The sequence below is a fragment of the Oikopleura dioica genome, chromosome PAR (genome assembly GCF_907165135.1).
Source record: "Oikopleura dioica chromosome PAR, OKI2018_I68_1.0, whole genome shotgun sequence".
NCBI lineage: Eukaryota > Metazoa > Chordata > Appendicularia > Copelata > Oikopleuridae > Oikopleura > Oikopleura dioica.
In genome coordinates, this window is record NC_137293.1 from 2,642,043 (window position 1) to 2,668,819 (window position 26,777).

General features: G+C 39.0%; 6 protein-coding genes, 1 long non-coding RNA gene and 1 other non-coding gene across 8 annotated transcripts; 1 reads left to right on the forward strand and 7 right to left on the reverse strand.

Annotated features, from left to right (window-relative positions):
• Nucleotides 1-382: 382 nt before the first annotated feature.
• Nucleotides 383-2,130, reverse strand: LOC145706197 (uncharacterized). Its single transcript, XM_081783726.1, has 6 exons — nt 1,988-2,130; nt 1,741-1,947; nt 1,496-1,699; nt 1,170-1,413; nt 823-1,125; nt 383-778 (listed from the first exon to the last, which is right to left on the reverse strand). The coding sequence occupies exons 2-6, from the start codon at nt 1,872-1,874 to the stop codon at nt 521-523; spliced, it is 1,143 nt and encodes a 380-aa protein (XP_081639852.1). The 5' UTR covers nt 1,875-1,947; nt 1,988-2,130; the 3' UTR covers nt 383-520.
• Nucleotides 2,131-2,670: 540 nt separating this feature from the next.
• On the reverse strand, nt 2,671-6,908 carry LOC145706195 (beta-galactosidase-1-like protein 2). The gene is made up of 6 exons (XM_081783723.1): nt 6,254-6,908; nt 5,198-5,633; nt 4,554-5,029; nt 4,278-4,420; nt 4,019-4,237; nt 2,671-3,969 (listed from the first exon to the last, which is right to left on the reverse strand). Exons 1-6 carry the CDS (start codon nt 6,887-6,889, stop codon nt 3,885-3,887), a joined length of 1,995 nt encoding a protein of 664 aa, XP_081639849.1. The 5' UTR covers nt 6,890-6,908; the 3' UTR covers nt 2,671-3,884.
• On the reverse strand, nt 5,068-5,149 carry TRNAL-AAG (transfer RNA leucine (anticodon AAG)). The gene has a single exon. It is a non-coding gene; the product is annotated as a tRNA-Leu (tRNA).
• Nucleotides 6,909-7,965: 1,057 nt separating the features above from the next.
• LOC145706079 (tubulin alpha-1 chain-like) lies at nt 7,966-10,045 on the reverse strand. The gene is made up of 5 exons (XM_081783594.1): nt 9,973-10,045; nt 8,776-9,563; nt 8,477-8,699; nt 8,219-8,424; nt 7,966-8,143 (listed from the first exon to the last, which is right to left on the reverse strand). Exons 1-5 carry the CDS (start codon nt 9,973-9,975, stop codon nt 8,005-8,007), a joined length of 1,359 nt encoding a protein of 452 aa, XP_081639720.1. The 5' UTR covers nt 9,976-10,045; the 3' UTR covers nt 7,966-8,004.
• A 377-nt stretch (nt 10,046-10,422) lies between these two features.
• LOC145703260 (L-rhamnose-binding lectin CSL1-like) lies at nt 10,423-11,155 on the reverse strand. The gene is made up of 3 exons (XM_081780596.1): nt 10,958-11,155; nt 10,712-10,910; nt 10,423-10,669 (listed from the first exon to the last, which is right to left on the reverse strand). Exons 1-3 carry the CDS (start codon nt 11,124-11,126, stop codon nt 10,474-10,476), a joined length of 564 nt encoding a protein of 187 aa, XP_081636722.1. The 5' UTR covers nt 11,127-11,155; the 3' UTR covers nt 10,423-10,473.
• Nucleotides 11,156-19,414: 8,259 nt separating this feature from the next.
• LOC145702523 (protein O-mannose kinase-like) lies at nt 19,415-22,834 on the forward strand. Its single transcript, XM_081779755.1, has 5 exons — nt 19,415-19,709; nt 20,534-20,628; nt 20,676-20,733; nt 21,309-21,551; nt 22,271-22,834. The coding sequence occupies exons 2-5, from the start codon at nt 20,593-20,595 to the stop codon at nt 22,486-22,488; spliced, it is 555 nt and encodes a 184-aa protein (XP_081635881.1). The 5' UTR covers nt 19,415-19,709; nt 20,534-20,592; the 3' UTR covers nt 22,489-22,834.
• Nucleotides 22,835-24,770: 1,936 nt separating this feature from the next.
• LOC145701197 (uncharacterized) lies at nt 24,771-25,465 on the reverse strand. The gene is made up of 4 exons (XR_014134257.1): nt 25,448-25,465; nt 25,196-25,255; nt 25,071-25,148; nt 24,771-24,958 (listed from the first exon to the last, which is right to left on the reverse strand). It is a non-coding gene; the product is annotated as an uncharacterized LOC145701197 (long non-coding RNA).
• Nucleotides 25,466-25,573: 108 nt separating this feature from the next.
• Nucleotides 25,574-26,643, reverse strand: LOC145701198 (uncharacterized). The gene is made up of 4 exons (XM_081778424.1): nt 26,476-26,643; nt 25,962-26,421; nt 25,802-25,922; nt 25,574-25,761 (listed from the first exon to the last, which is right to left on the reverse strand). Exons 2-4 carry the CDS (start codon nt 26,223-26,225, stop codon nt 25,574-25,576), a joined length of 573 nt encoding a protein of 190 aa, XP_081634550.1. The 5' UTR covers nt 26,226-26,421; nt 26,476-26,643.
• Nucleotides 26,644-26,777: the final 134 nt, after the last annotated feature.

The following is a 26,777-nucleotide window of genomic DNA, read 5'->3' on the forward strand; positions in this document are numbered from 1 at the left end:
TTATCAAGACTATCTTTATATCAAGCCTTTTTATCAAGAATTTTTTTTTATCATTTTCCTGATTGTGATTCCAAAAGAAAATCCCAGCAAACAGAGCAAAAGTTGCGTCTGGTGCTTTTGTAGTCGCTTCCACATCTCTTCAATTCTGACTGGCTTCATTTTCCGCTGGCGGGACCATAAAAACTTGAGTATTGCGAAGCACTTTATTGTGAATAAGGGCAGCTAGGATTATGTAGGATCGCGGTGTAAAAACAGAGAAATGGAGCTGGCGATGGGTAGCGCGCGCGTTTTTGTTCTGACTTTTTACGATTCCCACCTGCTTTGTATTAATGCTGCGTGTGTAAACGTCACTTCTAGCGCGACTTTTCACTGCTGAATGGGCTTTGAGAAGATTTTTATTATCATGGAGACGGAATTTTTTAAACTTAAGTATCTTGATTTTTTATAAAACTGCATATTTTATTGGCTAAGAAGCAGAAAATACACTTTTGCTCAGCACTTTTGACAGAAAGAAATGTGTTTAGCAGTCGTCTTCGAATCGGCAGATTATTCCACGAGTTTCAGAGCAAGGGACGTCGTTCCACTTATTATTTTCAGTGGCTTCGACACAGTTTTCGTTACCGCTTCCGTTGTCAGGCTGGCTCTCATCCCAGTTGAAAAATGGGGGCTCTTGTCGGTCAAGGCCGATGAATCTATTGCCGCGTTTTGTTCGTCTAACTCCGATCCAGTCTGATCGCTCAAGTCCTTCACGGGCAGATTGGAAAAGCTCAAACTCCTCCTTCAAGATTATTTTTAAAATAGTTGATAAAAAACAAAACTTACATGAGTTTCGAAATGTGCTAGTTCTCCACCAACAAATCGGCAAATTCTTTTTCCCACTTTCCAATTAACTTTGATGTTCTTTGGGAGAACTTCGTATCTTGCGCACTTGGGTCGGAATGATCTGATTTCGAACTCTTTCACGCCAAGATCCGAAATCACGTAAGCGTGCGGAGCCCATGAAAGACTTCCGCCAACTTGATTGAGAATCGGTGAACCACCCTCTGTTCTATCAGAAATGAGAATGGCTCTCAAAACTCCGTCGATTTCCAATCTTCTGAAGATCTCGCCGTCTTCGCCGAACCACTAAAATCCGTTTTAAAGTTAATTCAAGATGACGATTATTTTACCTGATTGACGACAATACTCATGTATCCTTCTTCGGAGCAATCATAGTCATGAAAAAAGAGAGCTGACCGAAGCTCGTCATCAACGATAGCTTCCCGGACGTCATCCCCGAAAAATTGAAGTGTGTCCGTGCTTTTGTTCAAATGATCGACAAAGATTTGATAGAATGTAGGTGTTGATGGATTCCCGTCTGAAACGGTTCTGATTTCGAAACCAGCAAAGCTCTTGACGATGTGAGACCATTTTCTAATGTTGGATGAAATTTTGACATCTATGATATGATTTATCCGTTAAAAATATTATTTGTAAATATATTTTCACCCCGAACCCATTCCCCTTTCCCCAGAACCATGTAGTTTCTTCAGTGCTTACATCAACAATACACTCGACTTTGACTTTGATTTCGTACTCTTCGTTGTCCTTGACATCACAGGCGCTTTCAAATTCTTTCTTGCCTCCATCGATCTCTGTTGCACGGAGTGGGAATCCCCGATCAAAATTTTTGGCAAGTTGCTTCTTGAACCTTCGGAGTCTAAGCAATGATTGGTATAAGTGGGAATCATTCGGTCTTACCCATGAAGAAGGCTCCTTGAATGAACGAATTTCGAAGTCTTTGACGCCAAGATCCGAGATTCTATAGAAAGCTGGAGCGATTGGTAGGTCGCCGCCGACCTGGTTGAGCAGAGGTGAGCCGAGTTCTTTACCATCGGAAATGAGAATCGCTCTCAAAATCTCGTCGATTTCCATCCTTCTGTACGTTTTTCCATCTTCACCAAACCACTACAATCCATGTGAGAACTTATGACGAAGATTGTACTACCTGTTTGACCACAATGTTCATATATCCGCTTTCGGTACAATCATAGTCATGAAAAAAGAGAGCTGACCGAAGCTCGTCATCAACGATAGCTTCGCGGACATCATCCCCGAAAAATTGAAGAGTGTCGGTATTTTTGTCCAAGTGGTCGACAAAGATTTGATAAAATGTCGGTGCTAATGGATTGCCGTCTGTGACGGTTCTGATTTCGAAACCAGGAAAACTCTTGACGATGTGGGACCACTTTCTTTAGCGGGATGATTTAAACATATTTGATATGATTGATCAATTAAAAATCTTATTTCTGAATGAATTATCACCCCGACCCCATTACCCTTTCCCCAGAACCACGTCGTTTCTTCGGTGCTTGTATCAACGATGCACTCAACTTTGACTTTGACTTCGTATTCTTCGTTGTCGTTGACTTCACAGGTTGTCTCAAATTGCTGCTTACCACCATCGACTTCTGTAGCACGAAGTGGAGTCTCTCCGATCAAAGATTCTTCGCAATATGCATATCGAGCTGGAGGAGTCTACAAATAAAAGAAATAATATAGAAAGCCATTCGCGCTTTTTTTTACCCATGATGATGGCTCCACTAATGCGTTGGACAGTGAAATCTCTGCAAAAGCGAAAAATATATTTTTCATCCTTTCTTCAGGAGTCTGATACTTTTCATGACAACTCTCCTCATTTTATAGGGAGCCAAGAAAAACCGTGCGCATTCTACGCCACCAAGCGCACGTCGCATGCAACGCCGCCAAGCGAACTTCAACGTAAAAATATATGACTACCTTTGCTCCGTTGTTCCCTTGTTTAGGAGTAGTGCCAATTTAATCCAATGAACAAAGACATGACTCAAGAATGATCAGAATTTAAAAAAATTTTTCTCCCCTGAAAAAGCCTAGGATAAGAGCCATTCGATAACTCTAGAATCTGTGCTTTCGTTAATTACTGTTAGAGGGAAGAAAGGAGGCGAATTGATAGGTAACCCCTCTTTTCTTTAGAGTACCATCTTTGGTTAACTCTTCATTGGAATAAAACTTTTTCTTAAAATTTTCATAGTCGAACAAAATTTACCCCTTTTTTCAACGTTGGTTCATCCAACTTGGTAGGTAAAAGCACATATAGGAAGACTTTGACACGTTTTAGGAAAGCGGTTCGCGTATTTTTAGGTTTGAACTCCTAGCTACCTTTTCGGTACACTTTTCGGCAGATTATTAAGGTCAAGCGGACCATACTTGTACGATAAGACGAGGATTTACGAGAGGATAAGGCTTAGAATGTCGACTTCGCTTTCTAAAACGTAAATTAAGCGCGTGCAACATCACTCATGACAACATGTTACATGATTTCTCTTAAGTTTTTCAGCAAAGTTCCATCTTCAAACGTGTTCTTCGAATGCCTTATCTTCGGCAAATGCTCGTTCGAATCCCTAGTATCAAGACTGCGTGCTCCGAGACATATAATTATGGACGGGGAATCTTCTTATTTTTGTTTTCACGTTCAAATTGGAAAAATAAAAAGTTCGAAAGAAAACCGTTTTTCTTTGGGAACGTCCCCCAGATGAATTTTTCGGGAGAATTCTCAGGCGGGGTCAACCTTTTGACAAGAATATCTAGCGTCCCATACACCCGACTGACGTAAAATATGACTGTTTGTCGGATTTGTGTTCTGAGAGAGCGGCTTGTGGGTTTTTAGAAGTTGGGAGAATAGGTGGGTACTGACTTTGTCAGAAATGTCAAATTGCTCTTCTAACAAGAAAAGCATGGTTTTTCGTACAAATGACTTGATTGTATATTCAAATTAATTTATTCAGGCAGTGATTTTTGCAAATATTTAGTTTTAAGCAATATTGATAATATTATTTGATAAGAATCGAGCATAACTAGGTATTACTCTATCCTAGCTTATGAACATCCCCAAGAGTAATATCAACTCCATTCTTCATCTCTTCAAAGATCATGATTGTATTTTCACCGGTTCTAAAAATAACATTTAAATTTGGCATTTTAAAACTTTTGATTATTTTACCTCAGAATGGGAGCAGGGATGAAGTAAGTCTTTTGTGGCCCGAGATCCGTGTATCTTCCGATGTTGAATCCATTGACCATTATTGTGCCCTTTTTCCAGCCAGCTGGCTCTAGAAAGGTGTCCTTTGGCGAGCCGTTTATGTTGAAGACAAATTTGAATATTCCGGGCAATGAAGCAGATCTATAGCTTTTCGACCAATCTGATGATTTCTCCAGAGCACTAGAATCTAATTATCTGTAGTTGCAACTTTCAAACTTACTCAAAATGAGTTTGATTGAAAGGAAGATGCGTCATCTTCCAATTCTTGAGCTGGCGACCATTTACTTCGATGGGCGCTAGAATTCCTTTCCGCTGGTCGTTGAGGATCCCGTGATCGCCAGGACGAACCCAATTTATTCGACCCTGAAAAAAGCAGTTACAAATTTGAAAATCATAAAAAATTCTTATATTTTTGGAAGTGGACTTGCCGATCAAAGTGTACTTGAGCCAAATAAATAAACAAATTTAACCGTTCTAATTAAGCTGAATCTGGTACCTGATTTTCTACAAGAATCGTGAAAGTATGCTTATCACTGCTCGGCGACGCGAAGGATGCATCTTTCATCTTCTGCTCGATTTTTCCGACATATTTTCCATCGAGCAGAATCATCGCTCGATCTCGAACAATTCCATCTTTCAAGTCAATCACTTGCTGACCTCCTCCCCAAGTGTTTGTTTCGTACGCGACGTATCCGTAGTACGCCCTTAGTTCTTCCATTGAAAGGGGCTGATCTGCAGTTGTTGCAAAGGATGAAGAAGCGGAAATCAGTTGAGCAAAAGAGAGACAAGAAGTGGGTGAGAGATCTCCGTATTTGGCCTTTTCGGGAACAGGTAAAGGAGTTGGAAGAGTGGAAAGCTTCAGAGTACTCCTCATCACTTGCTGCATTCTCGTGAACTTCTGCCGCAGCTCTCCATTCTCTCCAACGAGAGCATCGTAATCATAAGAAGTAACGTCCGGCACAAAATTATTATCTAAAAACAGGAATGAGAGTTGATTTTTCAAAAAGGTTTGACTGAAGTGGGATTCGAACCCACGCCCCCGAAGAGATTGGAGCCTTAATCCAACGCCTTAGACCGCTCGGCCATCCAGTCCTGAGGCTCAACTTGGCACCAATTCTAGTGATTATTGAGTTATCTTACCTTTTCCGCCTTGAATTATCCCACCATTCCAGAAGCCATAATTCGTGCCTCCATGAAACATGAACAGATTAAAACTAGCTTCTTGTTCGATCAAATCTTTCGTCGTTCCGACAAATTTATCCAGCCCAAATTTATTCTTCCACGGAAAACCGAGTGTGTGATGTTTCTCGCCCCACCAGTCGAACCAGCCAGTCCAGTACTCCGCCACCATCGCCGGTCTATTGGGTTGATGAATTCGAAGTGAAGAGATGGTGTCGACGGGGTCTTCCTGTAAATTGATTGTAAGGAGGGAGTCTTTGAGGGGAGTTCCGAGGGCGAGGCCGTTGCTGTCGTCGCATGTGTAGAGGAGTTCGGTTACGCCGGCTTCGAGGAGGGTTTTCTTGAGAGAGGGGAGGTAGGAAGAATCCTGCTCGTAGACGCCATACTCGTTTTCAACCTGAAGAAGATGGATTATCAAGCTGTTATGTAATCGTTGAAAATGAACTTCCATTCTCCACATTGATTGAATCCGGAACTCGTGTTCGGAAAATCAAGCCGTGATTTATATGAGAAAGGTCTTGGAAACCCCGTTTTCCTACTGATTAATCGATGTGACCTCTATAAAAGTGAAATAAAATTAAAATTTGAAAGCTCTCGCGAGTGTGAAATTTACATTGTCAATATAAGAACACTAGGGCTCGATAAAATCGTCACTCTTGTTTTTTAGAATAAAGATCATGAGTTCAAATTTTATTTTTTCCAAGTTTTTCGACGACTACTGGAAACCTACTGTAGCTCAAGAAACAGATAAACAACAGGATTCAATCCTGGCGCGACTAGAAAAACATGAAAAAATGATTCAAGAGCTGCAGCAAGAAAACAAACAACTAAAAACAATGGTCAAAGAACAAGCCGGTAAAATTCGAAAACTCATGAAAACTGAGGAAGAAAATGAGGAGGAAAATGAAGACGAAATGTCGGCAATTTCAGCGCTTGAATTCGGAAATAGAAAAGCAGTAATTGTACGGGAACGCTCAATTTCTCAATTTTACTGAACTCCCATTTTTCAAATCCTACCTGAATGGCAATAATCGGCCCTCCTTGTGAATACTGCAAATCTTCTATTTCCTTTACCAATCTTTTCAGCCACCTTTTCGCTGCCTTCATAAAATCATCCTGCGTCGACCTTATCTTCATCCCCTTTTTCGTCAGCAACCAAGCCGGCAGACCTCCCCACTCCCACTCTGCGCAAATGTACGGCCCGACTCGTAATAAAACATTCAGTCCATATTTTTCCGCTGTTTTGATGTATTCTCGCAGGTTTTGAAACCCGTCGAATTTGAAGTCGCCTTCAAAAGTTTCGTGAAAATTCCACGGAACATAGGTTGACAGGGTATTGAGTCCCGCTGCTGGAAAATTGGACATCCGCTGATCCCAGTAGTCCGGGTGGACACGGAAGTAGTGCATCTCGCCGGAGTAGATGGATAGCTCTTTGCCGTTCAGAGTAAAATGGGGTCCTTCAGCCTTGAGACCTTCTCTCACAGTCTTCTCCTTCTTCGCCTCTCTGACATGCTCGCCCTTATGCTTTGGCAAAATATTCAACATCTGAAGTTCAAAGTGAACGTAGACCATAAGCAACAAAGTCGACAAAATTGTCAACGGCGCTCGATTCTGCCGGAAGAGTCTCGCAATCTTCGTCGACAATCTTGCCATGGTCTTTTTTTCTCTACGATTTTTATTCAAGGGTTTTTTTCGATAGATTGAAAAAGGCGGTAGAAAAGAAAAACTTTACGGTCGGGAGTTTGCCCCGCGGGGCACCTACCGCAACAACGCTTGAATCGTGTCTTGAGAAATATTGAAAGGAAAAAGTGCTCAAATAGTGACTTTCCTGCTGATGAAATCGTAAAATGTCAAGCAATTATTTATTAAAAGAAAATATATCAATGGGAATAAAAAATAATCCTTATTCACTTATGGTTTGAGCCGTTGTTTCTGACTCAGAAGCTGATACTGGTATTCCGGTAGTTGCAGCTAACGTCGTTGACTGAACTGGTTCATGAACTAGTGTCGATTTTTCTCCAAGTGAAGGATTTTGTTCTGTCCCGATCGCCGTTGAAAAGATGTCAGTTGATGGAAAAGTCTCTGCTATGGGCGAAGCCTCAGTTGTCGCGGATATATTTGTTGATAAAACGGCGGCAGTTGTTTTCGGGAGGAGCAAAACGCAAGGCACGACAATTGCACTGATGATCGCGCTGACTCCGAAGACAATCGCAGCAATTTTAAGCTTATTTATGAAGAAATTAACAGTATTTTGACTGACGCGAAAAACTTACCCATCGTCGCCATCGCCGATCTTTCACTTCCTGAAAACTCGCGACTTCCTGATCACTTGTGTTCTCGTATTTTTCGCTCGTAACGGTGGCCAAGCTCGTCGCCGAAGCGGACGCAATAGAATTTTCTAAAAAAAAACAAATCACTGGATTTTACTTTTTCAAATTACCTTCTGACATGTCGATTTCTTGAAAATTCCGTGGGCCTTTCGGTAGTGAACGTTCATTTTTAAGGCTTTTTGTTGACATGAACAAATTTAAACTTGCGGAAAAAACGCATATCGCTGCCAAATCTCAGGATGCTGTCTATCATCGCTATCAAAAAGCTGCAAGTGTAATTGATTACGTCGCTTTTCATGATCTACTTAATAAAAAAAATTGAGATAAACAAAATAGGAAAAACGAAATCAATTTATTTCACCAAGCAGAAAATTTTTGAATCTTTTAATTGATGAGAAGCACTTGGGATCAGCTTTGATGAAAAAAAACAGAGGAAGTTTAGTAAATGTCATCTTCTTCGTGTCGACTGGCTTCGTCGACGGAGTCGATTCCAACTTCTTCGTAGTCTTTTTCGAGAGCGGCCATGTCTTCTCGAGCCTCGGCGAATTCGCCTTCTTCCATGCCCTCGCCGACGTACCTTTATTAATGATTGAAATTTGCAAAAATTTTTTTTTTCAAAGTTGATTTTTTCGTTTTTTGAAAGAAGACTTACCAGTGAACAAAAGCTCGCTTGGAGTACATCAAATCAAACTTATGATCCAATCTTGCCCAAGCTTCTGCGATCGCAGTCGTATTGCTCAACATGCAAACCGCCCTTCGAACTTTCGCCAAGTCGCCAGAGGGCACCGTCATCGGCGGCTGGTAATTGATACCGACCTTGAAGCCGGTCGGGCACCAATCAACGAATTGAATCGTCCGCTTTCAATATTTCATTAGCTCGGGTTGATTAAACTTTAATTTGCCGAATTACCTTTGTTTTTATGTGCGCAATGGCAGCGTTGACGTCCTTGGGGACCAAGTCTCCGCGGTAGAGCAGGCAGCAAGCCATGTACTTGCCGGTACGGGGGTCGCACTTGACCAATTGATTCGCCGGGTCGAAGCACGCGCCGGTGATTTCCATTACTGTATGTTGCTCGTGAGATGCCTTCGCGCGGCTTACCACTGGAGCATAAGTTGCCAGAGGGAAGTGGATTCTAAAGATGATTTGAATTATGAAAATATTTCAAATTCTGCGTTTGATATCAAGGAAGAGAACCCGTTTTTGCTTACCTTGGGTATGGAACAAGATTCGTTTGAAATTCAGTCAGATCGACATTCAAAGCTCCGTCAAATCGCAACGAAGCAGTAATCGAACTCACAATTTGCGAGATCAGTCGATTTAAATTAATGTAGCTTGGTCGCTCGATATTCAAGTTTCTCCTGCAAATATCGTAAATTGCCTCGTTGTCGACCATAAAAGCGCAGTCGGAATGTTCGAGAGTCGTGTGAGTTGTCAGAATCGAGTTGTATGGCTCAACCACCGCGGAGGAGATCTGCGGAGCCGGGTAAATGGCGAATTCTAGCTTCGATTTTTTCCCGTAATCGACGGAAAGACGCTCCATCAAAAGCGATGAGAAGCCAGAACCAGTTCCGCCACCGAAGGAGTGAAAGATCAGAAATCCTTGAAGGCCGGAGCAGTTGTCTGCCAGACGTCGCGTTCGATCCAAAACGGAATCGATCATTTCCTTGCCGATCGTATAATGCCCTCGGGCATAATTATTCGCCGCGTCTTCCTTGCCACTGATCATCTGCTCCGGATGGAAGAGATCTTTGTACTCGCCGCGTCGCACCTCATCGACGACGGTCGGCTCCAAGTCGCAGAAAATCGCCCGAGGGACGTGCTTCCCCTGGCCAGTTTCGGAAAAGAAAGTGTTGAAAGCATCGTCAGTTACACCGACAGAGTTATCGTCGGGCATCGTTCCATCTGGCGAGATCCCGTGCTCGAGACAGTAGAGCTCCCAGCAAGCGTTGCCGATTTGGACTCCGGCCTGGCCGACGTGGATTGAAATACATTCGCGCTAGAATTTCCACTTTTAGAAAAACGACAAAAGGTACGGGTAATTTTATTTAATTTTCGTCCCGCTCCTCATTTTTAACATCATAACCAACAAATTTTCTACTTTATTATGGTTTTCAAATTTTCATACTAGAAGAACATTCCTAAAAGAAATTATCAACTCCGTACATTTCTGCTGAGAAACGGCACTTTCGACAGTCGCAAGGATAATTCGAATGTCTCAAATGTCTTACATGGGCAAACATGAGCCGAGAATGTTCATCAAACGTTGAGCTCTGATCACAGTTTTTGACTCAATCGACATTTTCGACTCATATTTCAAGAATTTTCTCTTTCACATTTTAAATTTTAGCTAGCCCCTAAATTTTGGGCCATAATTTTTAAGTTCTGTTTTTTGAAAGTTTGCTTACCATGATCTCTTAATGTTTCCCCGATAAGTGAGATTTCAAAAATGACCCTTTCCCTGGCCGCCCCGTCGACTTAAAAATAACTCCAGATATCCCCAGAGACCTTTTTAACTCCCTCCCAGACCCGTTTCTCCTTGCCTCATTTGGAAAGCAGAAAAACTGCTCGTAGATCAAAGGCGAATTAATACCGCAGTGGGCAGGTCTAATGAGAAATGCGTATTCTTAGCCGGCCAGAGAAAATCAATTTTCCTTGTTCTCGTGGGAACAGAGAACGGGTTTGATTATTTATGGTGCTTATTGAACTTTTGGCAGGGCGAGGGATTGGCCTTTTTATGGCTCTACGAGGAGCGCTTCTATTCTGGGTTAACTTTTTAAACGTTTCTTGGATAATCGATTGTTTGAAAAAGAAGCGCTAGAAAAGTTCATATACAGATTTATACTTCAAGAAAAAGATTATATTGCATGATATTTTATTGAAAGAAAATTGTGAAGAAAGAAAGGAATTTACATCATTTTCTTGCCCATCTTCTTGTTCTTCTTGTCCATCATATCCATTGGAGCCCTTTCTGGCTCTGGTTCGTACCCTGTTGGACGATCTTCGTCAATAGCTGGAGCAACAACTGGGGCTGCGCATTGCCAGGTAACCTCGAGATACTTGGTGGTTCCGTAGCATGGATCGCCAACGAAGCCATTGGAGAAGCTAAAAATATCAAAAAGAAGGTGGTGGAAAAAAGGAACTTACGAGAGATTGCACTGTCGTCGTCCATTGCATCGGTCCTTGATGACCTGAGTAGCATCTGACTTGCAAGTTCCAACAGCGTTGTAAAGTCGGCCAGTTCCTCGCTGGACGTTGCAGATCTGGTTGTTTTCTCGTCCGTACCAGGCGTTGGTGATCCTGAGGGTTTCGCCTCGCTCGCATCGGATCAATCGGTTGTTCTCGCCTAAAATGGAGAAAAAAAAGAGAAAGTGGAAATATATCATTTTTTACCTTGGTAGGCCCACTCGCAAGAATGAGCGATCTGTGGAGGGGACAGCCTGACTCCATATTCAATAGCTCCAGCAGCCTGGATATCAATTCGGTTTCGCGCATTTGGTCGACCATTATGGCTGCCTCGTTGGGCAGCGGTGAGGGAGAGAACTGCTGGCAAAAGTTTCATCTTTTTATTTCCTTATTGAGATGTTTTTTTTATCCGATTTGAAACAGAACAAGCGCTTTTTATACGGGTCAATTCCACTTAAGAGGCGGTCCTGAGAGGAGATCTAGCTTGCGCGATACAAAAATGATAGAATTCGCTCTGTATAAGTTTTTTTCTCTATCAACCTCTCTTTTTCAATTTTCGCCCTTATTATTAAGAAAATAAGCCGTATTGTGTACCTCAAACGGAGCTCACATGTTTTCTTTAATTAAACGCACTTCATTTCAATAATGAACGGACTTCCTTTTCCGGAAAAGGGTGTTTCTGCAATCAACATCAATTTCCTGCCAGAAAAGAGGGGCTTTATTCACCTATTTTCTGCAAAAAATGCTTATATCAAATTCAAACGCGTTTATCAACAATCAAACATATTGATTCATCTTTCATTTCTCTACGCTCTAAGCAAGTGTATTCAAAACAACCCGCTTTTCGCCCATTCTCGTTAATTTTATTTGAAACATATACAGGAAAAGCGCATTTAATTCTACTTCTCCCGTTGTTTTCTATCTCCACTGACTTTCAATCATAAATATGGAATTGGTGAATAAAATTTCTTTTGTTTTTATTTTCCTGAATTTCTATCAAACAGTCTTATCAGCGCCCTTATCAGCTTATCAAGTCTCCCCTAGCTGGCCGTCACCAATTTAAGGCTCATCCCTTCTCCCCCTCTGTAATTTTCATCTTTGACAAAATATCTTCTTCAAAAGGACGCCCTTCTAAAACTAGAGCGAATGAACATCTTGACTATCCGTTGTTGCAGCCAGTTTTGAACAGTAACTAAATGCTAAAAAAGGGCGCGCTTGTGAGCTAGCCACTTGAAATTTAAATTTTCAACCCTCGTGGAATGTTTTTTATTTGGGTTGCGTGACCGCGGACTTATTGGAAGAATTGAACTTTTGGAATTTTTTTCTTTTTTTTATTCTAGCTTTTTCGTTGAAAGCAGAATGAAGGTAGAAACGTGGCAATATTGAACTTGAAATTAGATGATGAAAATTATCACAAGAGATTTAACCGCTCTTGAACTACATTATCATTATTGAGAGAAGCTAACTCAATTATACTCTTTACATTGTTCGTTGAAGATTCTCAAGGATGCTGAAGAGATCCTGAAATATGGCAAGGATGTTCAGATTCTGCTGACATCTAGCAATAGCAAAATGAAGATTTTTTGTTCAAATTGTAAAAAATATGATATAATTATATTTGTAATTGAAGTTGACGTTTCATAATGTTGTTTTCGTAATGAATGTGGCCTGATGATGGCGAAATGCCGAAAGCTTGCAAATAAATTAAATAATTACGAAAACAACATTATAATTAATGTAAGGTATATGATATACCGTTTATCTAATTTATTAACTATTGAATGCGGAATAGGTAAAACAAATTATTTTGTATCATATTTTCTTAAAGATAAAATTGTATTCAGAAAGAGTAAAAGGCATATTTATGGTCCCTATTTATGTTTTTCTTATCAATTATTCTAGATAAATTTTGATCATTTTCCAAAAGTAACCAAGGCCATAAAATAATCCCGCTACCCCTTTTTTGTTATTGTATTGTATATCTCGATATCGTTGCTCGCTTTGTTATTACAAGAGTGGCGGCGGCAGGGTACGAGCGAGCGCTGTATACGGTGTCAGCTCGCGATCCCCCGCGGCGCCCATTCGCGTGCTTTTTTCTAGCGCAGATACGGGTGCGAGGGCGCTCGCGAGCTCGGAGCCTGAGCAATCGCGAGCGAAGAACACCCGCTGGTACTACCAACCCCGTTTTGAGCATACGTCAACATCTTGTAGAAAGGGCCCCCTTTTTGTCAAATTTGAATAAAATCAAAAAAGTCGAGAGACATTTTTCTGAAAAACAAAAATTTAAATCTGTATATTTTTAAACAATAGAAGTCGAGAAAAATAAAAGAAGGTTGAGAGAGAACCGGCAGAAGAAAATTGCGAGGAGAAGAAAAAATAAATTACCAGGAAAATGTTCATGAAAATTTTATTCTTGAAGGAATTTTACATTGGTGAAATCATGGAAGAATGCGTTTTTGAAGGCCCTGATGAATTTTCTGTCATTTTTTATGGAAAGCAGCTTATTTTGACCAACGGTTTGATAATACTGAAATCTGGTTTTGCTAAGATTTTTAACCAAAAATTTTTTTTCCAAACCATCATCTACTTTTTTTCAAAGATCATAGTTCTACTATTCCGCAGAAAAAATAAGGGTTTCAATTTATTTTCTCATTTATAAGAGGCAATGTTGTTTCTAAGTAAGGGCGTTGGTGCATCCTCTGAGCTGGTCTTGCAACGTTTTGACGCCCTTAATATGGTTTCAGAGCTCCCTTATTCTTTCTCAATCCTGTAGAGAAGCTTTTGTGAAAGTTTTCCTCCAATGAAAAAGAATCGTTAAAGTTGGTGAAATCGTTGGGAACCCCTTAACGCCTGCTCATCCTCGCAAAACAAAAACAATCAAGTTCCCCTGAACACTGTGGACCTTGAAAACGTAAAATTGTTTTCAACAAGCTAAAGCTTGTTATTTAACTGAAGTAAGCTTCAAAGGGTTAAGGAGGGTAAGAACACGTGAGAGTGACAGTTTGTACTCGGCAAAGAGAGCGAAGGGCACGAAAACACGACGGTTGATCTTTTTTGACATTTTTATGAAATTTCGGTTTTTCATTAGCCGCAAAGACATGATCACATGATGGAAGATAGTCTTAATCGTGTCATTTTGGCGAAGGATCATTTCGAGGAGGCAACAAGATCTTTCAAGAAAGCAGATTATAAGGACTAAAGTTGTTTAATTTTGAGTTCATCAAGGTAGCTCTTAATAATTATTTTGTGGTTCCTCTAAATAAGAGCAATTACTTTATTTGTTAAATCAATTATTTCTGAAAAGCAATTTCAGAAACAGTGAAAAGCCGGCAATTATGATAAGCTGGTGGAACAAATTGACACTCATTGACAATTAAAGATTTTGATAAGAGTTTATTACCAGAAGCTAAGCTCGGCAACCTGTGTACAAAACCTGAGTCAGGCTTTGAAAAGGCTAAAATGAAAAGCCGTGGAGGAATTTTTAAAGCCTCTAAACGGCTTTTTTCCTATTCGCGGCTTTACATTTACGTTTGTTGAGAAGCTGACTCAGGTTTCGCAGACAGGATGCCGAGCAAAGACTAGAGAATCTTCTTTTGTGAGAGCTTTATCATTTCATTTTTCTGATATCATTTTTTCAATTTTTGAGCGTTATTTTTTATCGCTGAAACGGGTCTTAAATTCTATTTACCTCCACTTAGCATTGTTTCTTGAGTATTCGAACTGTCGAAAACGCTCAAAAAGTGCCGCTCCCCGCGAAGTTGATAAGATTAAGCGGCCCAAGTTATTAAGAAACGCAAATGCTCACAACAAAGAACGTGCATTCTTCTTTTTTACCGTATTTAAATTCTGTGCTTCTGAAAAACTCTTCTATTTCGAGAAAGGGAATCTTATCTTGTACGTCATGGAGGAAGGCACAAATTTTTTAATCGCCTTTTCCTGAGCTCGAGTTTCGGCGCAAGATCAAACTCATTTGAACGTGATCGAAAATACAAGGAACTCATTGTTTTGAGGCCAAATTCTAAAACATGGAAAAACGGCTTGATAACAAGCTGACAGTTATCTGCTGAAAACAGTCGTTCAAATATCTCTCAATGGGGGTCAAGCATAACTTTATCGCAATTTCCTTTGTTCTACCAAAAATATTGATAGAATTGTAAAAGAAAAATTGTAAAAATTAATTAATTTAATTAAGGGTATCACTATTTTATTCAAAAATATTCCTGTATTTCAAAGAAAATGAGACTTCTATCGTAAATTTATATTTTAAAAATGATAAAGAAACTGATTTTCAGGTAATTAATCAAAAAAGATCGATTTTGATAGTGATACCCTTAATTTGCTTTATCAAAATTATATCTCGGCTGTCAACATGATAACACTATAAGCAGAGATGCAATGATTTGAATTTGAATTGAAGCTAAGTAGCAATTAAAATTTTTCGCTCTTCTATGTCTCCTCGAATCCTTATCTTCCCCCCTCGACCCAAGAGTTCATCCGCTTGAACTTATCGCCTTCTAAAATCTCCAGCCTGTTTACATGACCTCTGTTCACGGTCGCCAGGCTGGCGCGGCTTGGCGGGGTCATCGTTAGCCCCCTTTTTTTTCGCGCTGCGCGTAAGGTCCCTTTACCCGCGGGGAGAACTACAACCTGAACCGGAGAACCCGGGCAGAGATCATGGGACTAAACCTTCAACACAAAAAGTGCTCTAAAATAAAAGTTTTTAATCGCGGATTCTATATTTTTTTTATTTATTTTTTGGTGACTAAAAAATTATAATTAAGGACCCCCCCCGTCAGGTTTTTTCGAAAAATCGATTTTCGGAATCTCAAAATTTTGACCCCGGAAATGGATTCTACGTGTCAAAAAACGATTTTGAGGCTTCATTTTTTTGGGGTCTATCTCGACTCTAACACCCTCAAAATCGCGTTTTCTTAGTCAAAACTTGCTTATGTCAAGATTTTATACTTAATCAAACTTCCAGAACAAAAAATATGGCATTTTTAAAAATTATCATTTTTTGAAGAAAAAAAGCTGACGGAGGGTCCTTAATTATAATAGTTGAACTTTCGAAAACATAGTTTTAACAAGAGCTCGACTATAAACAATCAATTTCATTCGAATAAATGGTTTTCGAACAAAAATGTTTATATAGTATCAAAATACTGATTAATACCCAAATGAATAAATACGCCGTAATTAACAGCTTTGTTTCAGCAGTATTCTCAAGCTGCCATTTTAAACACAAATAATTAGTATAATTTATCCATATCAAGAAGTAGAAATCTGATCAAAATAGAAAATGGGGAAGCGCTCCTTTGTCAAGTCGACAAAAGATTAAGGGTGTCACGCTTTAAATTCGCGCAGCTCAGAAAAACGTGCGATAAAAACGACGGTTTTTGAGATCCCCGGTTGATTGGATTTTGGGCACTTTTCCTGTCGCTCCGCGGTTTCGCGAAAAAAGTTTAAAAAAGCGAAAAACCGCGGGGACAGCTTGAAGCTCCAACTCGCTTCTTTTTTGTTCTCAATATTCTAGCAGCAAGCGTACGTGCACCCGGTCGGGGTGGCGTAAACAAACACGTGTTTTGGTCGTTTTAAAAATTTCAAACTTCAATAATCAAAAGATTATCTGATGAAAGACAGCTTGTGTTCAAAGAACTCACAGTTCAAGAATCTTCAAAAATATTTTGATTTCGAAAGGTGGCAGAGCAATTTTCAGGATTATTTATTTGTTGGTATAACGTGGGGTCACGTTATTTTCTGATACTTGTACTTTGTTGGAGGAGAAGAAACTAAGGGTCTGAACTTCGCTGGAATTGTACATCTAAAAATAAGCTAATCGAATCAAATCCGTCTTGAAAATAATCATCGAAAAAAATCAAAAAAAAATATTAAGAACAAAGAAATGAATAATAATTATTAAGATTATAATTAAAAAATAAGATAAAAATTCATTTTTTAGACCTTTGCCAAAATTCTAGAGATTTTCAATGGTTTGAATCTCTGCCCGGTTTGTTCTATCAATGATAGACTATCATAGATCCTCTATGTTTCAAAAATTGAAAATTTTGACTTGAAGCTGAATTTATTCAATTCGAAATCATAACCCTTGTACATGATTCCAGCTGAACGTGATTTTGGACTACTCCCACTTTCGCGAACACGATGTCAAGCAGATATTACCGTATAATTCGATTTCTCACGATCCTTGCAAAATTTTTTTTTTTTACAAAACCTTCAATCATTATTTGACCCACAAATTTAGCACAAATTAAACTGGTTTTTCGGAAATGTTTTTCTTTGTCAAAAATCTCTTTTCCCTTCCGCTCCTTTTTTTCTTATAGCAAAAGACGCTTCCTTCTATTCACCGCCGCGTAACATTTCTGTTTTGACCAAAAACAGCAGCGATTTTTCAACTTTTTAGAACTTTTAATGAACAGAAAAAAGCCAAGAAGAACAACTGCTATGAGTCCAACATGAAGAGGGGCATTTCAAAGTATCGAATAGCGCTAATCTTATTTGCGAATGTCGCGCATGCGGCTACTCTCAACGACAATGATTGGAACGGTTCAAAAAAAAGAAAAAAAAACAAAAAATACATAAATCAATTTACGACGAGGGTAAATTTTTGGAATTTTTGCTTTGCGAAGCATAATTATACCACACGCGTCCCGACGGAAATTCTTCCATAATCGCGTTTCCGAGGTCATTTCTGATGACTTGAACCTTCAGGCCTCTGCGCTTTGTTCTTATCGGAATTCCGAGGCGACGAAGATGTCAGTTCTCGGGAATTTCTAAAGAGAAATTTCGACGATAAAATTTCTAAGATAAAATTGTAAATTTTTGTCTTAAAAAATCGAAGATGTGAAAAAAATCGAGAAGCCGCTTGCGGCTTCGAGATCAATGTAAAAAAGCCGCAAGGAGCGCGGCTCAATACCTGTTGACTCGAAGCCGCAAGCGGCTTCTCGAATTTTCAAGAAAACAGTTAAAAAATTCGAATTTTTAAACCTTTTTTTATTGAACCGCGAAAAGGGATCGTCCATTGTTGAAGCCAAAAGACTCCGGAGCCGCCAAAACTGACGACCTCCCAAACTACGATGACTTCCGCGAGTCGGAGTTCTCGGTAGAGTCGCAGTACTTCGACTCGCCGGCGATGCACTCTGATGTGCGTGTTGGGATGCGGCCCTCGCGCGATCATACGCTCTGCGATCTTCCTTGGAAATGTGAACGACCTTGTCCTGTCGGTTATTTTAGGTAAGAAGCAGCGCGACGAAGAAATTGAGTCATTCAAAAATACAGAAGGCGGTTGATAAATCGCGCCGCTCCTTGAATTACGTAACGTTATTCTATCTTGTTTCTTTCTTGTAACTTTGATAACCTCATCCTTCCTTTCTGTGTTCTGGTTACAGTCATAGAACGTTTATGAAGACAGCTAAGCTCATTTGCATAACTCAATTAGTTCCGAAATTCGCTAACTACATACAAACATAAACGCAAACGCTTCGAACAAAATCCCTTTTCGCAACCGCAAACCGTATTTTTAACGCTCTTTTTGGTAAGAAAAATATTGTTAAAAGGTCGAAGGGATGAAATTTTTCATGACTGCGTAAAAATACACGGAAAAATAAAGAAAAACGGGGCGAAAATGGGATGAAAAAGGTGACGCAATAGAAATAGCCTTCCTTAAATTTCGTCTCTAGAACCTGTGTAGAAGTCTGAGTCAGGGTTCTGGAAATGTTTTAATGAAAAGCCGCGTAGCGGCTTTTTGAAAATAAAGCCGCGAAGCGGCTTCACCAGAGTACCATTTCAAATTGAAATTTTGTTCAATTTACAATTAGTAATATATTATATTAATTATTAATCAATAAATAAAATTATTAAAAAAAAACAAAAGTTATTTATCTGTAAAATTTTTGGCGAAGCCGCTTCGCGGCTTAATTTTTAAAAAGCCGCTATGCGGCTTCTCATTGAAGATATTCAAAAATTACCGTATTTAGTCAGGTTCTTTTCACAGAGTTAAAGAAAAAGACTCCTTTTTTGAAGGCCTCTTTGAAATATATTGCTTCTCCGTGGTATTTCGGAAGTGAGCTCGTGAATAGTATCAAACTGTTATCACGTTGCAGGGCGCTTGGCCAAAATATTTTTCAGGTTATCCGGAATGGGCGAGTGCAGGAAGTGGCTAACTTGTGATGATTGGGCTGACCTGGACAAGAACCGGACCTACCTCACTCAGGGATCCATGAAGCGCGTCTTCAAAACAAACTGGAACGGAACTCCACTTATCCTCGCTAGGGTCAAAAGGACCGGTTAGCTCATTTTCAAAGAGACACACTTGAAATATACATTTTCAAGATTGGAATTATTGATCCATACAAATTAAGAAATTGATAAGAGGAACAACTTTCTTGTTCGCCGGAAAGTCGAAGTATTTTACGCAAAAATAGAAAAACAAAGCATCTTGCGCAGAATAATCCTATAGAATTCAAAACGGCCTAGTTTTGATATTAAATCTACTAAACCAAATCCGTTAAAATGCTGGCGTTTCAGAGAAATAAAGACCAATTTAAAAGGAATCTCAAAAAGAAAAACTCATTTAAAATCATCATTTAAAATCTCAAATCTCTTGAAAAATTCTTTAATTCAAGTATCATTTTTTTTTGATATTTTAACAAAGAGGGAGCATTGAAATTCCGCAAAACTGACCAAAATTGAACCCCAAAACTAGTCGTTAAAGTTTCTCAACGCTTAACGCTTCTCAATTATTAGTTTCGACTAAAATTTCCAAAAAGTCCCTGCAGTGTATAAGAACAAATAACAAGACGCTAAGTTATTTGTCTGAGAAGAGAGCTGAACCGTCTGAAAAGGTTCAAGTACACTTCGTTTATCGCAAACCTCAAGTCTCTCCAACCCTCAATTTTCGTCACTCAACTTGTTGGCTCCTGCGAAGATCCTGCTTGGCCAGAAGGAAAATGGTTGAACATTTTTTCCGCTGAAAAAATTTTCTACTGGGCTTTATTTTCAAAATTTTTCAGAGAAAAAATTGAAACGACAAAGAAGGATAAGGGAAAATCATTTTGTGCTCTTTTATCTTTTTAAAATATCCTATCCAGAGTTTCCGAAGTTTCATCTTACGACAACAAGCCTATCGTTAACTCATTCGTTCAAACTCTGGCCCTGTTGATCCTTCGAGAGATTGTCGAAAAAATCCTTGATTATTTCGTCGATCTCATCAAATCGAGCCTTCTGCTCGGCATCGAGGGAGTCGTAGAAGTCGGTTTTATCCTTGACGGCCTCGAGGTCGAATAATTGTCGTAATCCTTTGTAATTTCCAACGTTGCCCATCTTAAAAATCAATCAACTTTTTCTCGTTGTATCTTGAAATACTATCTTTGGCGGTCGCTTATATTCAGTAATTTGCTTCCGGTTAATGGGATTTGGACTCGTATTTCCTGTCTATTTTTAAAGATGATGGACTCAATAACGTTTTTGGTACTTTTCCATCGTTCCAAATTGTTTGATCGAGTCCTACATAGATTTTCAGCTCTTTCTTTTCAAATTAAAGTGCGCTGATAACAGTGTCAGGAAATGTGGAAAAACAGTTTGAAATTCAAACAACTGATGTCACTGTTATGATATGAAAACAATCAATGAGAGTCCACTTTTTCTTGCTCCCCTGAGTTTCCAGTGATGATTCGTGTTCAGTCAAAATATTCGAATTCAAGAAAATTAATTTGTTTCATGACCTTTTGACTCAAAACTTTCGCCTTTTTTCTTCAACCTTTTTGCAAGTCCTGTTGGAGTATCACCCGCACGGGCGGCTAGGAAACCTGCCAGATGTTTTGGAAATGTCACCTCAGCTGGCTCAACCGCATTTGCTCATGGTAAAATTTGAAAGTGCAAACTTGAATATTCAAACTCTAAATTCTAGCGTCTCCTGCTTGACTATGCTTCTATCCTCTCTGTCCTCCATCACATGGAACCTGAGGGTAAGTTTTGTTTTTGAAAACGATAAAAAACGATAGTTGGCCAGTTCTTGGGCTGAAAAGGTCACATTCTTAGGAAAACCGAAATTATTTTGGCCGAATTTTCAGGTGCGTTTTCGTGCGTTGTCTCAGTTATTTTTGCGCTCACATGGCTCGAGAACTTTCGGGAAATAAGATTCACGAACCATAAGTATCAAAAATGATTTTAGTTTATGATTTTTTCAAATTAGGAAACGTAGAATCAAGAATTTTATTTTCCATCTAATTCCGACGTAATTGATCTACGCAGGTTGCTGACTCCAGCCTAAAAGTGTTTCATCTTATCCTCTTTTGGACATTTTTAATGAATGACGATGTGGAAATGTTTATCAAAGATGAAAGCTGAAATATTGTTGTAAAAATGTCGCAATTTCTCGAAAACACGACGCATCGAGTACGCGCTCCTGAATTTTTTCAATTTCTTTATTTTTGGAAAAAATATAAAGACTCGACCCGGTGCTTAGGAGCACAGGTGCACGGGGACAACTCCTTTTTTCTTAAAAAATGCGCTTTTCTTTTGCTTACAATTTTTTTTTCAGGGGCGCGAGTGTTGTGCGATACCTGGAGTTTGCAAAAGATCACTCATCAATTTCTATTGACGAAGGATTTCCGGCTTCTTTTGAACGATGTGGATGATCTGAGCCTTGTTCTTCCTAGTCAAAATCGATTGGCGAAATGCTCGGCTGGTTTTTACCAAAACGTCGAACTTCTGGATTCCGAATTTCTAGCGCCGGAGGAGTTTAGCCAGGGCTTCTTTGATCAGAGCGTCGATATTTACAAAGGTAAGCAAAAAAAAAATAAAAATATTAAATTAGTAAAATTTAATTATTTCTGATATTATTAAACAATTAAAATCGACAGATGAAATTAAAAAAAAAATAAAATTTTGAATAATTTTAAATAATAATTAAATTTTAATAATTATTTTCAATTAAAAATAATTGAAAAGAAAATCGACCTCAATATTGAAAAAAATTAGGTCATTTATCAAAAAATCTACAATTCGCGCCGCAAAATTTTCTGAAATTTAACCCGATCTCGCAAGGTGCGGATTTTGATGGATGAAGCTTTCAAACGTGATCTTTTTTAATACGAGTACTTTTGAAAAGAAAGCGCGTCTTCAACCTCTAATCGCCTCATCAAGCGAATTTCGCGCTCAAAAGGGATGAGTCGCTTGGTTTTATTTTTGACATAATATTTTGCGATAATTTAAGGTTTTATGATTGCGTCTTCAAAACATCGTTACGAAAAAATTGATAAGATAAAATTAAAAAAAATATTGTTTTGGAAGTTTTTATCTTTACAAAACGACCATGATGGTCGGACCATCCTTCAATTGTAAGATAGCTCTAGAAAATCCTAAACTTAACCAAGATCTAATTAACCCGCGAACGCGTATGCGCAAAAAAGAGCCCAAAATCACCCCCGCTCGATCCAACGATTTGAGTCAAATGTCAACCATCCCAAATCCCTTCCGCTCCCTCATTCAATCATTTTCTAGTGCCGTCCCTCGCTCAATGGATTCTCGAATGGGCTGGCGAAGACGGTCGGGAGCTCCTACTCCTCCTCGACCCGCTGCACAAGCGATGCAAAGCCGCGATCCCAGCTGATCGACCAAGCGCTCTAGAAATTCTCGCCGAGTACCGTCAAGTCTACGATTTAGCTCTTGCCCGCGATCAAGAAGACGGCTTTTCAGCGATTTCTTCCAACGATCTCTAAATTTAAAAGCCCCTTTATTATCTCTTCTCGAAAGGCCCTATCAGAACCCCCCTAAAAGTGTGAAAAATCACGGTGACCCTTACAAATTTAATAATTTCATTTTTTTTTAATCAAATTTTTTTCTTTTCGCTCAGAAAAGAAAAATAACCTCCCTTTCTTTCACCTCAGAAAAAGAACAACAAAATCACAAAGTAACTTGTACAAAGAAAGTTTATTAGAAACTGGTTTTACGAATTGATAAAAATGCGGAAGAAAAAAACTTTCTTGCTGTCAACTTATGTCCTGTCATTCTGTACATTTTCCACTGGACTTGGTTTTCCTTATTTTTTTTATTAATAAAACATCATCAAAAAAATCCTTCATTTGATTTTATGCAAAACGGCGCTCTAAGTAGCCTCCGTCGAACGATATTCATATCAAATAGAAACTGTGTTAATTGATTTTCTAAAGTTTGAATACAAAGTATTTTCCAGTGTTGAACAAATGAGAAAAACAAAGACTCACGTGAAATTGCTTTTTCTGTTTCATGAGAATCCTTGGTCAAGATCAAAAATGGGCATTTTAGAAAAAGCGGATATCATAATTAACTGGCAATCATTATCAAAATTATCGGCTGGCGAATGTCAAATAAAAATGAAAATTTCGGCCGATTTGAATATTCAGCGGCCGAGCTTGGTCACGTTTGTGGCGACGGGGCGGCCGCATTCCACAGAATTCCAGAAATTTCAATCCAGCCCAGGATTACGCCTCTTTCCGCTTTTCAATTTTTGGTAGCGAAAAGCTCAGGTCACCACGTGGCAAAACTGATATTTTACATTAAAATTTCAATAAGATACCCTTATTTTTCTGAAAGGTCCTGAGCTGGGCTCGGCAACCTGAGTAGAAAACCTGAGTCAGGGTCTGAAAGAGCAAAAATGAAAAGCCGCGTAGCGGCTTTTTTAGAAACGAAGCCGCGAAGCGGCTTCGCAAGATTATTATTCCATCTTATATTTAGGCATAACGCACAAAAAATCGACTTTTTGTCTGAAAGTCGTAGGAAGCTAATTTTCACCTATCATATAGATTTTTGTGCTCCGACAACATTTCAACAAAAAAAATTTCAAAAATTTAAAATTTAGTACTTTTTTAGTACCCCAAAGTTGTCAAAAAATTGATTTTTCGTGCCATCCAAGCTACGGGGTTGTAAGTATGCTCATTCGAAAGAGCACAAAAAACTGAGTCAGATACATCGAAAAAAAGGGGTTCCTAGGGGGGTTCCCCAGATTTTAGGGGTTGAAAATCACAAAAATGATGAGTCATCACTCAAAAATGACCCGATTTGACCCCGAAAATGAACTTTTTATGAACTTTTGACTTCAGATTCGAACTCTGGGGTACTAATTTACTGTATTCCCATTGTTTTAGCAAGAAATAGAAAAGTTGTTTTTTGACCGGAAATGACGTCATCACACGATAAGTCGAATGAAACCCCAAATTTGGCTAATTTTAAGGGGTTTTTCATCCCTAGAATCCAGGGAACCCCACCAGGAACCCCTTTTTATTGTTAATTCTGACTCAGTTTTTTCCGCTCTTTCGAATGAGCATACTTAGACTACCGTAGCTTGGATTGCTCGAAAAGTAGTCAGAAAAGGGGTGAAAAAAAGTACTAAACTGTAACAAAAAATTTTTTCCAAAAAATTTTGAAAAGTCATTTTTGGTGTTTTAGTTGCTCCCAAAGTTTCAAATTTGTATCTATTACAGGGAAAAAGTTGATTTTTTTGTGCGTTATGCCTACTTATATTTAAATTCTGGAGAAGCCGCTTTGCGGCTTCGTTTCTAAAAAAGCCGCTACGCGGCTTTTCATCTTTGCTCTTTCAGACACTGACTCAGGTTTTCTACTCAGGTTGCCGAGCCCAGGTCCTGAGTCAGGGTCTCAGCTAAATGGAGAGAGGCCGCGTTTGTCTTATTACTTGCTCATTTATACTAATTGTATTCGGGACATTAATGAAATCGCTTTATATTGATCAATGATACCCGTTAATAAAAAATACAAGTTGTTAATATCGAGAGAGCAGTTATGATTCCCGCTCCAGGAACATGATTTGAACACAAAAGCTGGATATTTACAATTTTTACACCGGGTTTTGTCGTACCAAATAAGCAAGCTCGGCGGAACTTGAAAGTAACTAATCCAATCAATTTAACCCGAAACGTCTTATTTTCGCTTCAACACTTTCAAAAACGTCATATTCGAATAAGCATCATAAATCTAATAAGTCAGCTTGTTTTCATCGTATCGGCAAGTTTATTTTGTTTTTATTATTTGGTTGTCAATCTTAAGAAAATGGACTCAAGCTTTTTCTGCCTCTTCGTTGATTTCTTGAGCGGGTTCTTCTGAGAAATAGTAGGAAGAAGGGAGGTATTCGGGGGATCGTTTAGCTTCGACCATGTTGAAGAGGCCGAGAAGATGGTCAATTGTGGCTTCATCTTGCTAAAAAAAAGATGATTATTTTAAACTTAATTGAAAGTGATGAATTTTAATGTCGGGGCAAAATCCAAAAAACTCTAATTTAGTCCTGATTCTGGACATTATTAAAACTTACTTTCCGAAATGCTTGTCGATCGTGCTCCTTAGTCAGAAGGGATGAAATGAGGGAGCCTCGTTTGAACCTCGATAGACCCTTAAAAGACCTAGTCTGAAAATTGTTCAATCAGTTTTGATCGTTACATTGTCTTTATTGTAGTAAAATCCAGCTGAAACAGCGCTCAAAACGAGAAGAAATTTCCTCTTCACATGGTTGTGGATTTATTTCAAATAAAATCATCGAAAATAATAATTTAACAACCATAAATCAAAAGCATAGTCACTTCTCTCCTTTGAATCTGAATAAATCTAAGAAAAAAAAATGCGCACTGTCGATTTTATACGGCAAAAATCTTAAGCTGATTGCGCAGTAATCCACCAAAATCGCTGCATTACAGAACCCGCTTTCTTCATTATCGTATTCAGCCCATTATGCGGTTAACATATGCTCTACTTTTTCGAACAAAACTTTATTGACATCTATTCTTCAGACTTTTTTAAAGTTCAATTTTAGATAATTTTTCAGTAATATGATCGATATGTATTTTGACGAGGCAGGGACGCAGGATCGTAAGCAGCGTAAAAATCCGGCTTTCCTGGTTGATAGTAGCCTTGATCATTGTAATAGCTCTGTTTTGGCTGATAGATGTCATCTTCTTCAGGGCTCGAGGAACAAGCAGAGGCATACATGCATCCCATTGCTCCCATCGCTAAAGAAGAATGAGAATAAGAAACAGAAAAACTATCAACCTAAGAAACCAGCTGCCCAAGCAAAGTATGCAGCATATCCGAGAACCATATTATAAGTATTATTCGTGACCATATTCCACCCTCCTCCTTGCATAGCACTCTCGTTTTTATAATAATTATTCTGAACCGAATCTTTATCATCCAATTAAACCAACTCTACCTGAATGACAATGACCAGTGCTAGAATTCCAGAAGTGAGAATCAACAAGGATCCAAGCAAATGGCCCGTTCCAGCAATCATTCCTCCGTTTCTAACTCTTCTTTGCGAACAATTCAGGCAAATTTTCAGCGTATAAATCGAAGCACACACTCCGAGAATTTCAAAGATCGCCCCAGAGACCATCATTATTTGGAGAGAAAGCAGCAATGGAGGCATGGAACTTATCGGCATATTCCAAAGATTGCAGCTCATGAATCCACCCATTGTTATCGTTTCGCACTTTTGCCAGAGACCAAAGGTTTGGACAACGCTTGTTTGAGAAGTTCCTTATCTGAGTTTTTTCTTGTTTTTCTTTGAAGACATAGAAGAGAACTATGATAAAAACGCTTTCCTGTTGGTGTTGCTTTGACCCAATGCGTACTAATCACGCAAAAAATCGACAGTGTCAAGGACATCACTCCTATTCGCAAAATAAACTGTCAAAATCTACGCTCAAAATGGCGCCCAATCTTACCGAGAATAAATCCGATTGTGCTTGCGGCTGTCATCTGTTTTCAAAATCTGTTTGTCTGCGCTCTTCTTTCTTTGACGCACGATATTTTTTGTTTACAAATTGGCAGCTTTTTTGATACCAGATTCAGCCAAATGCAGCTTTGTGATAATTTCTCTATTATTTTCAGGCGATGAAGAAATGCTTATTGAACAAATAAAGGCTCCACTACCAAAATCAAACAACGCGCTTGGAGCAAATACTCATATCAAATTGGTTCAACATTAATTTGACTCATTTAAATAATAATTTGGACATTTTCCATC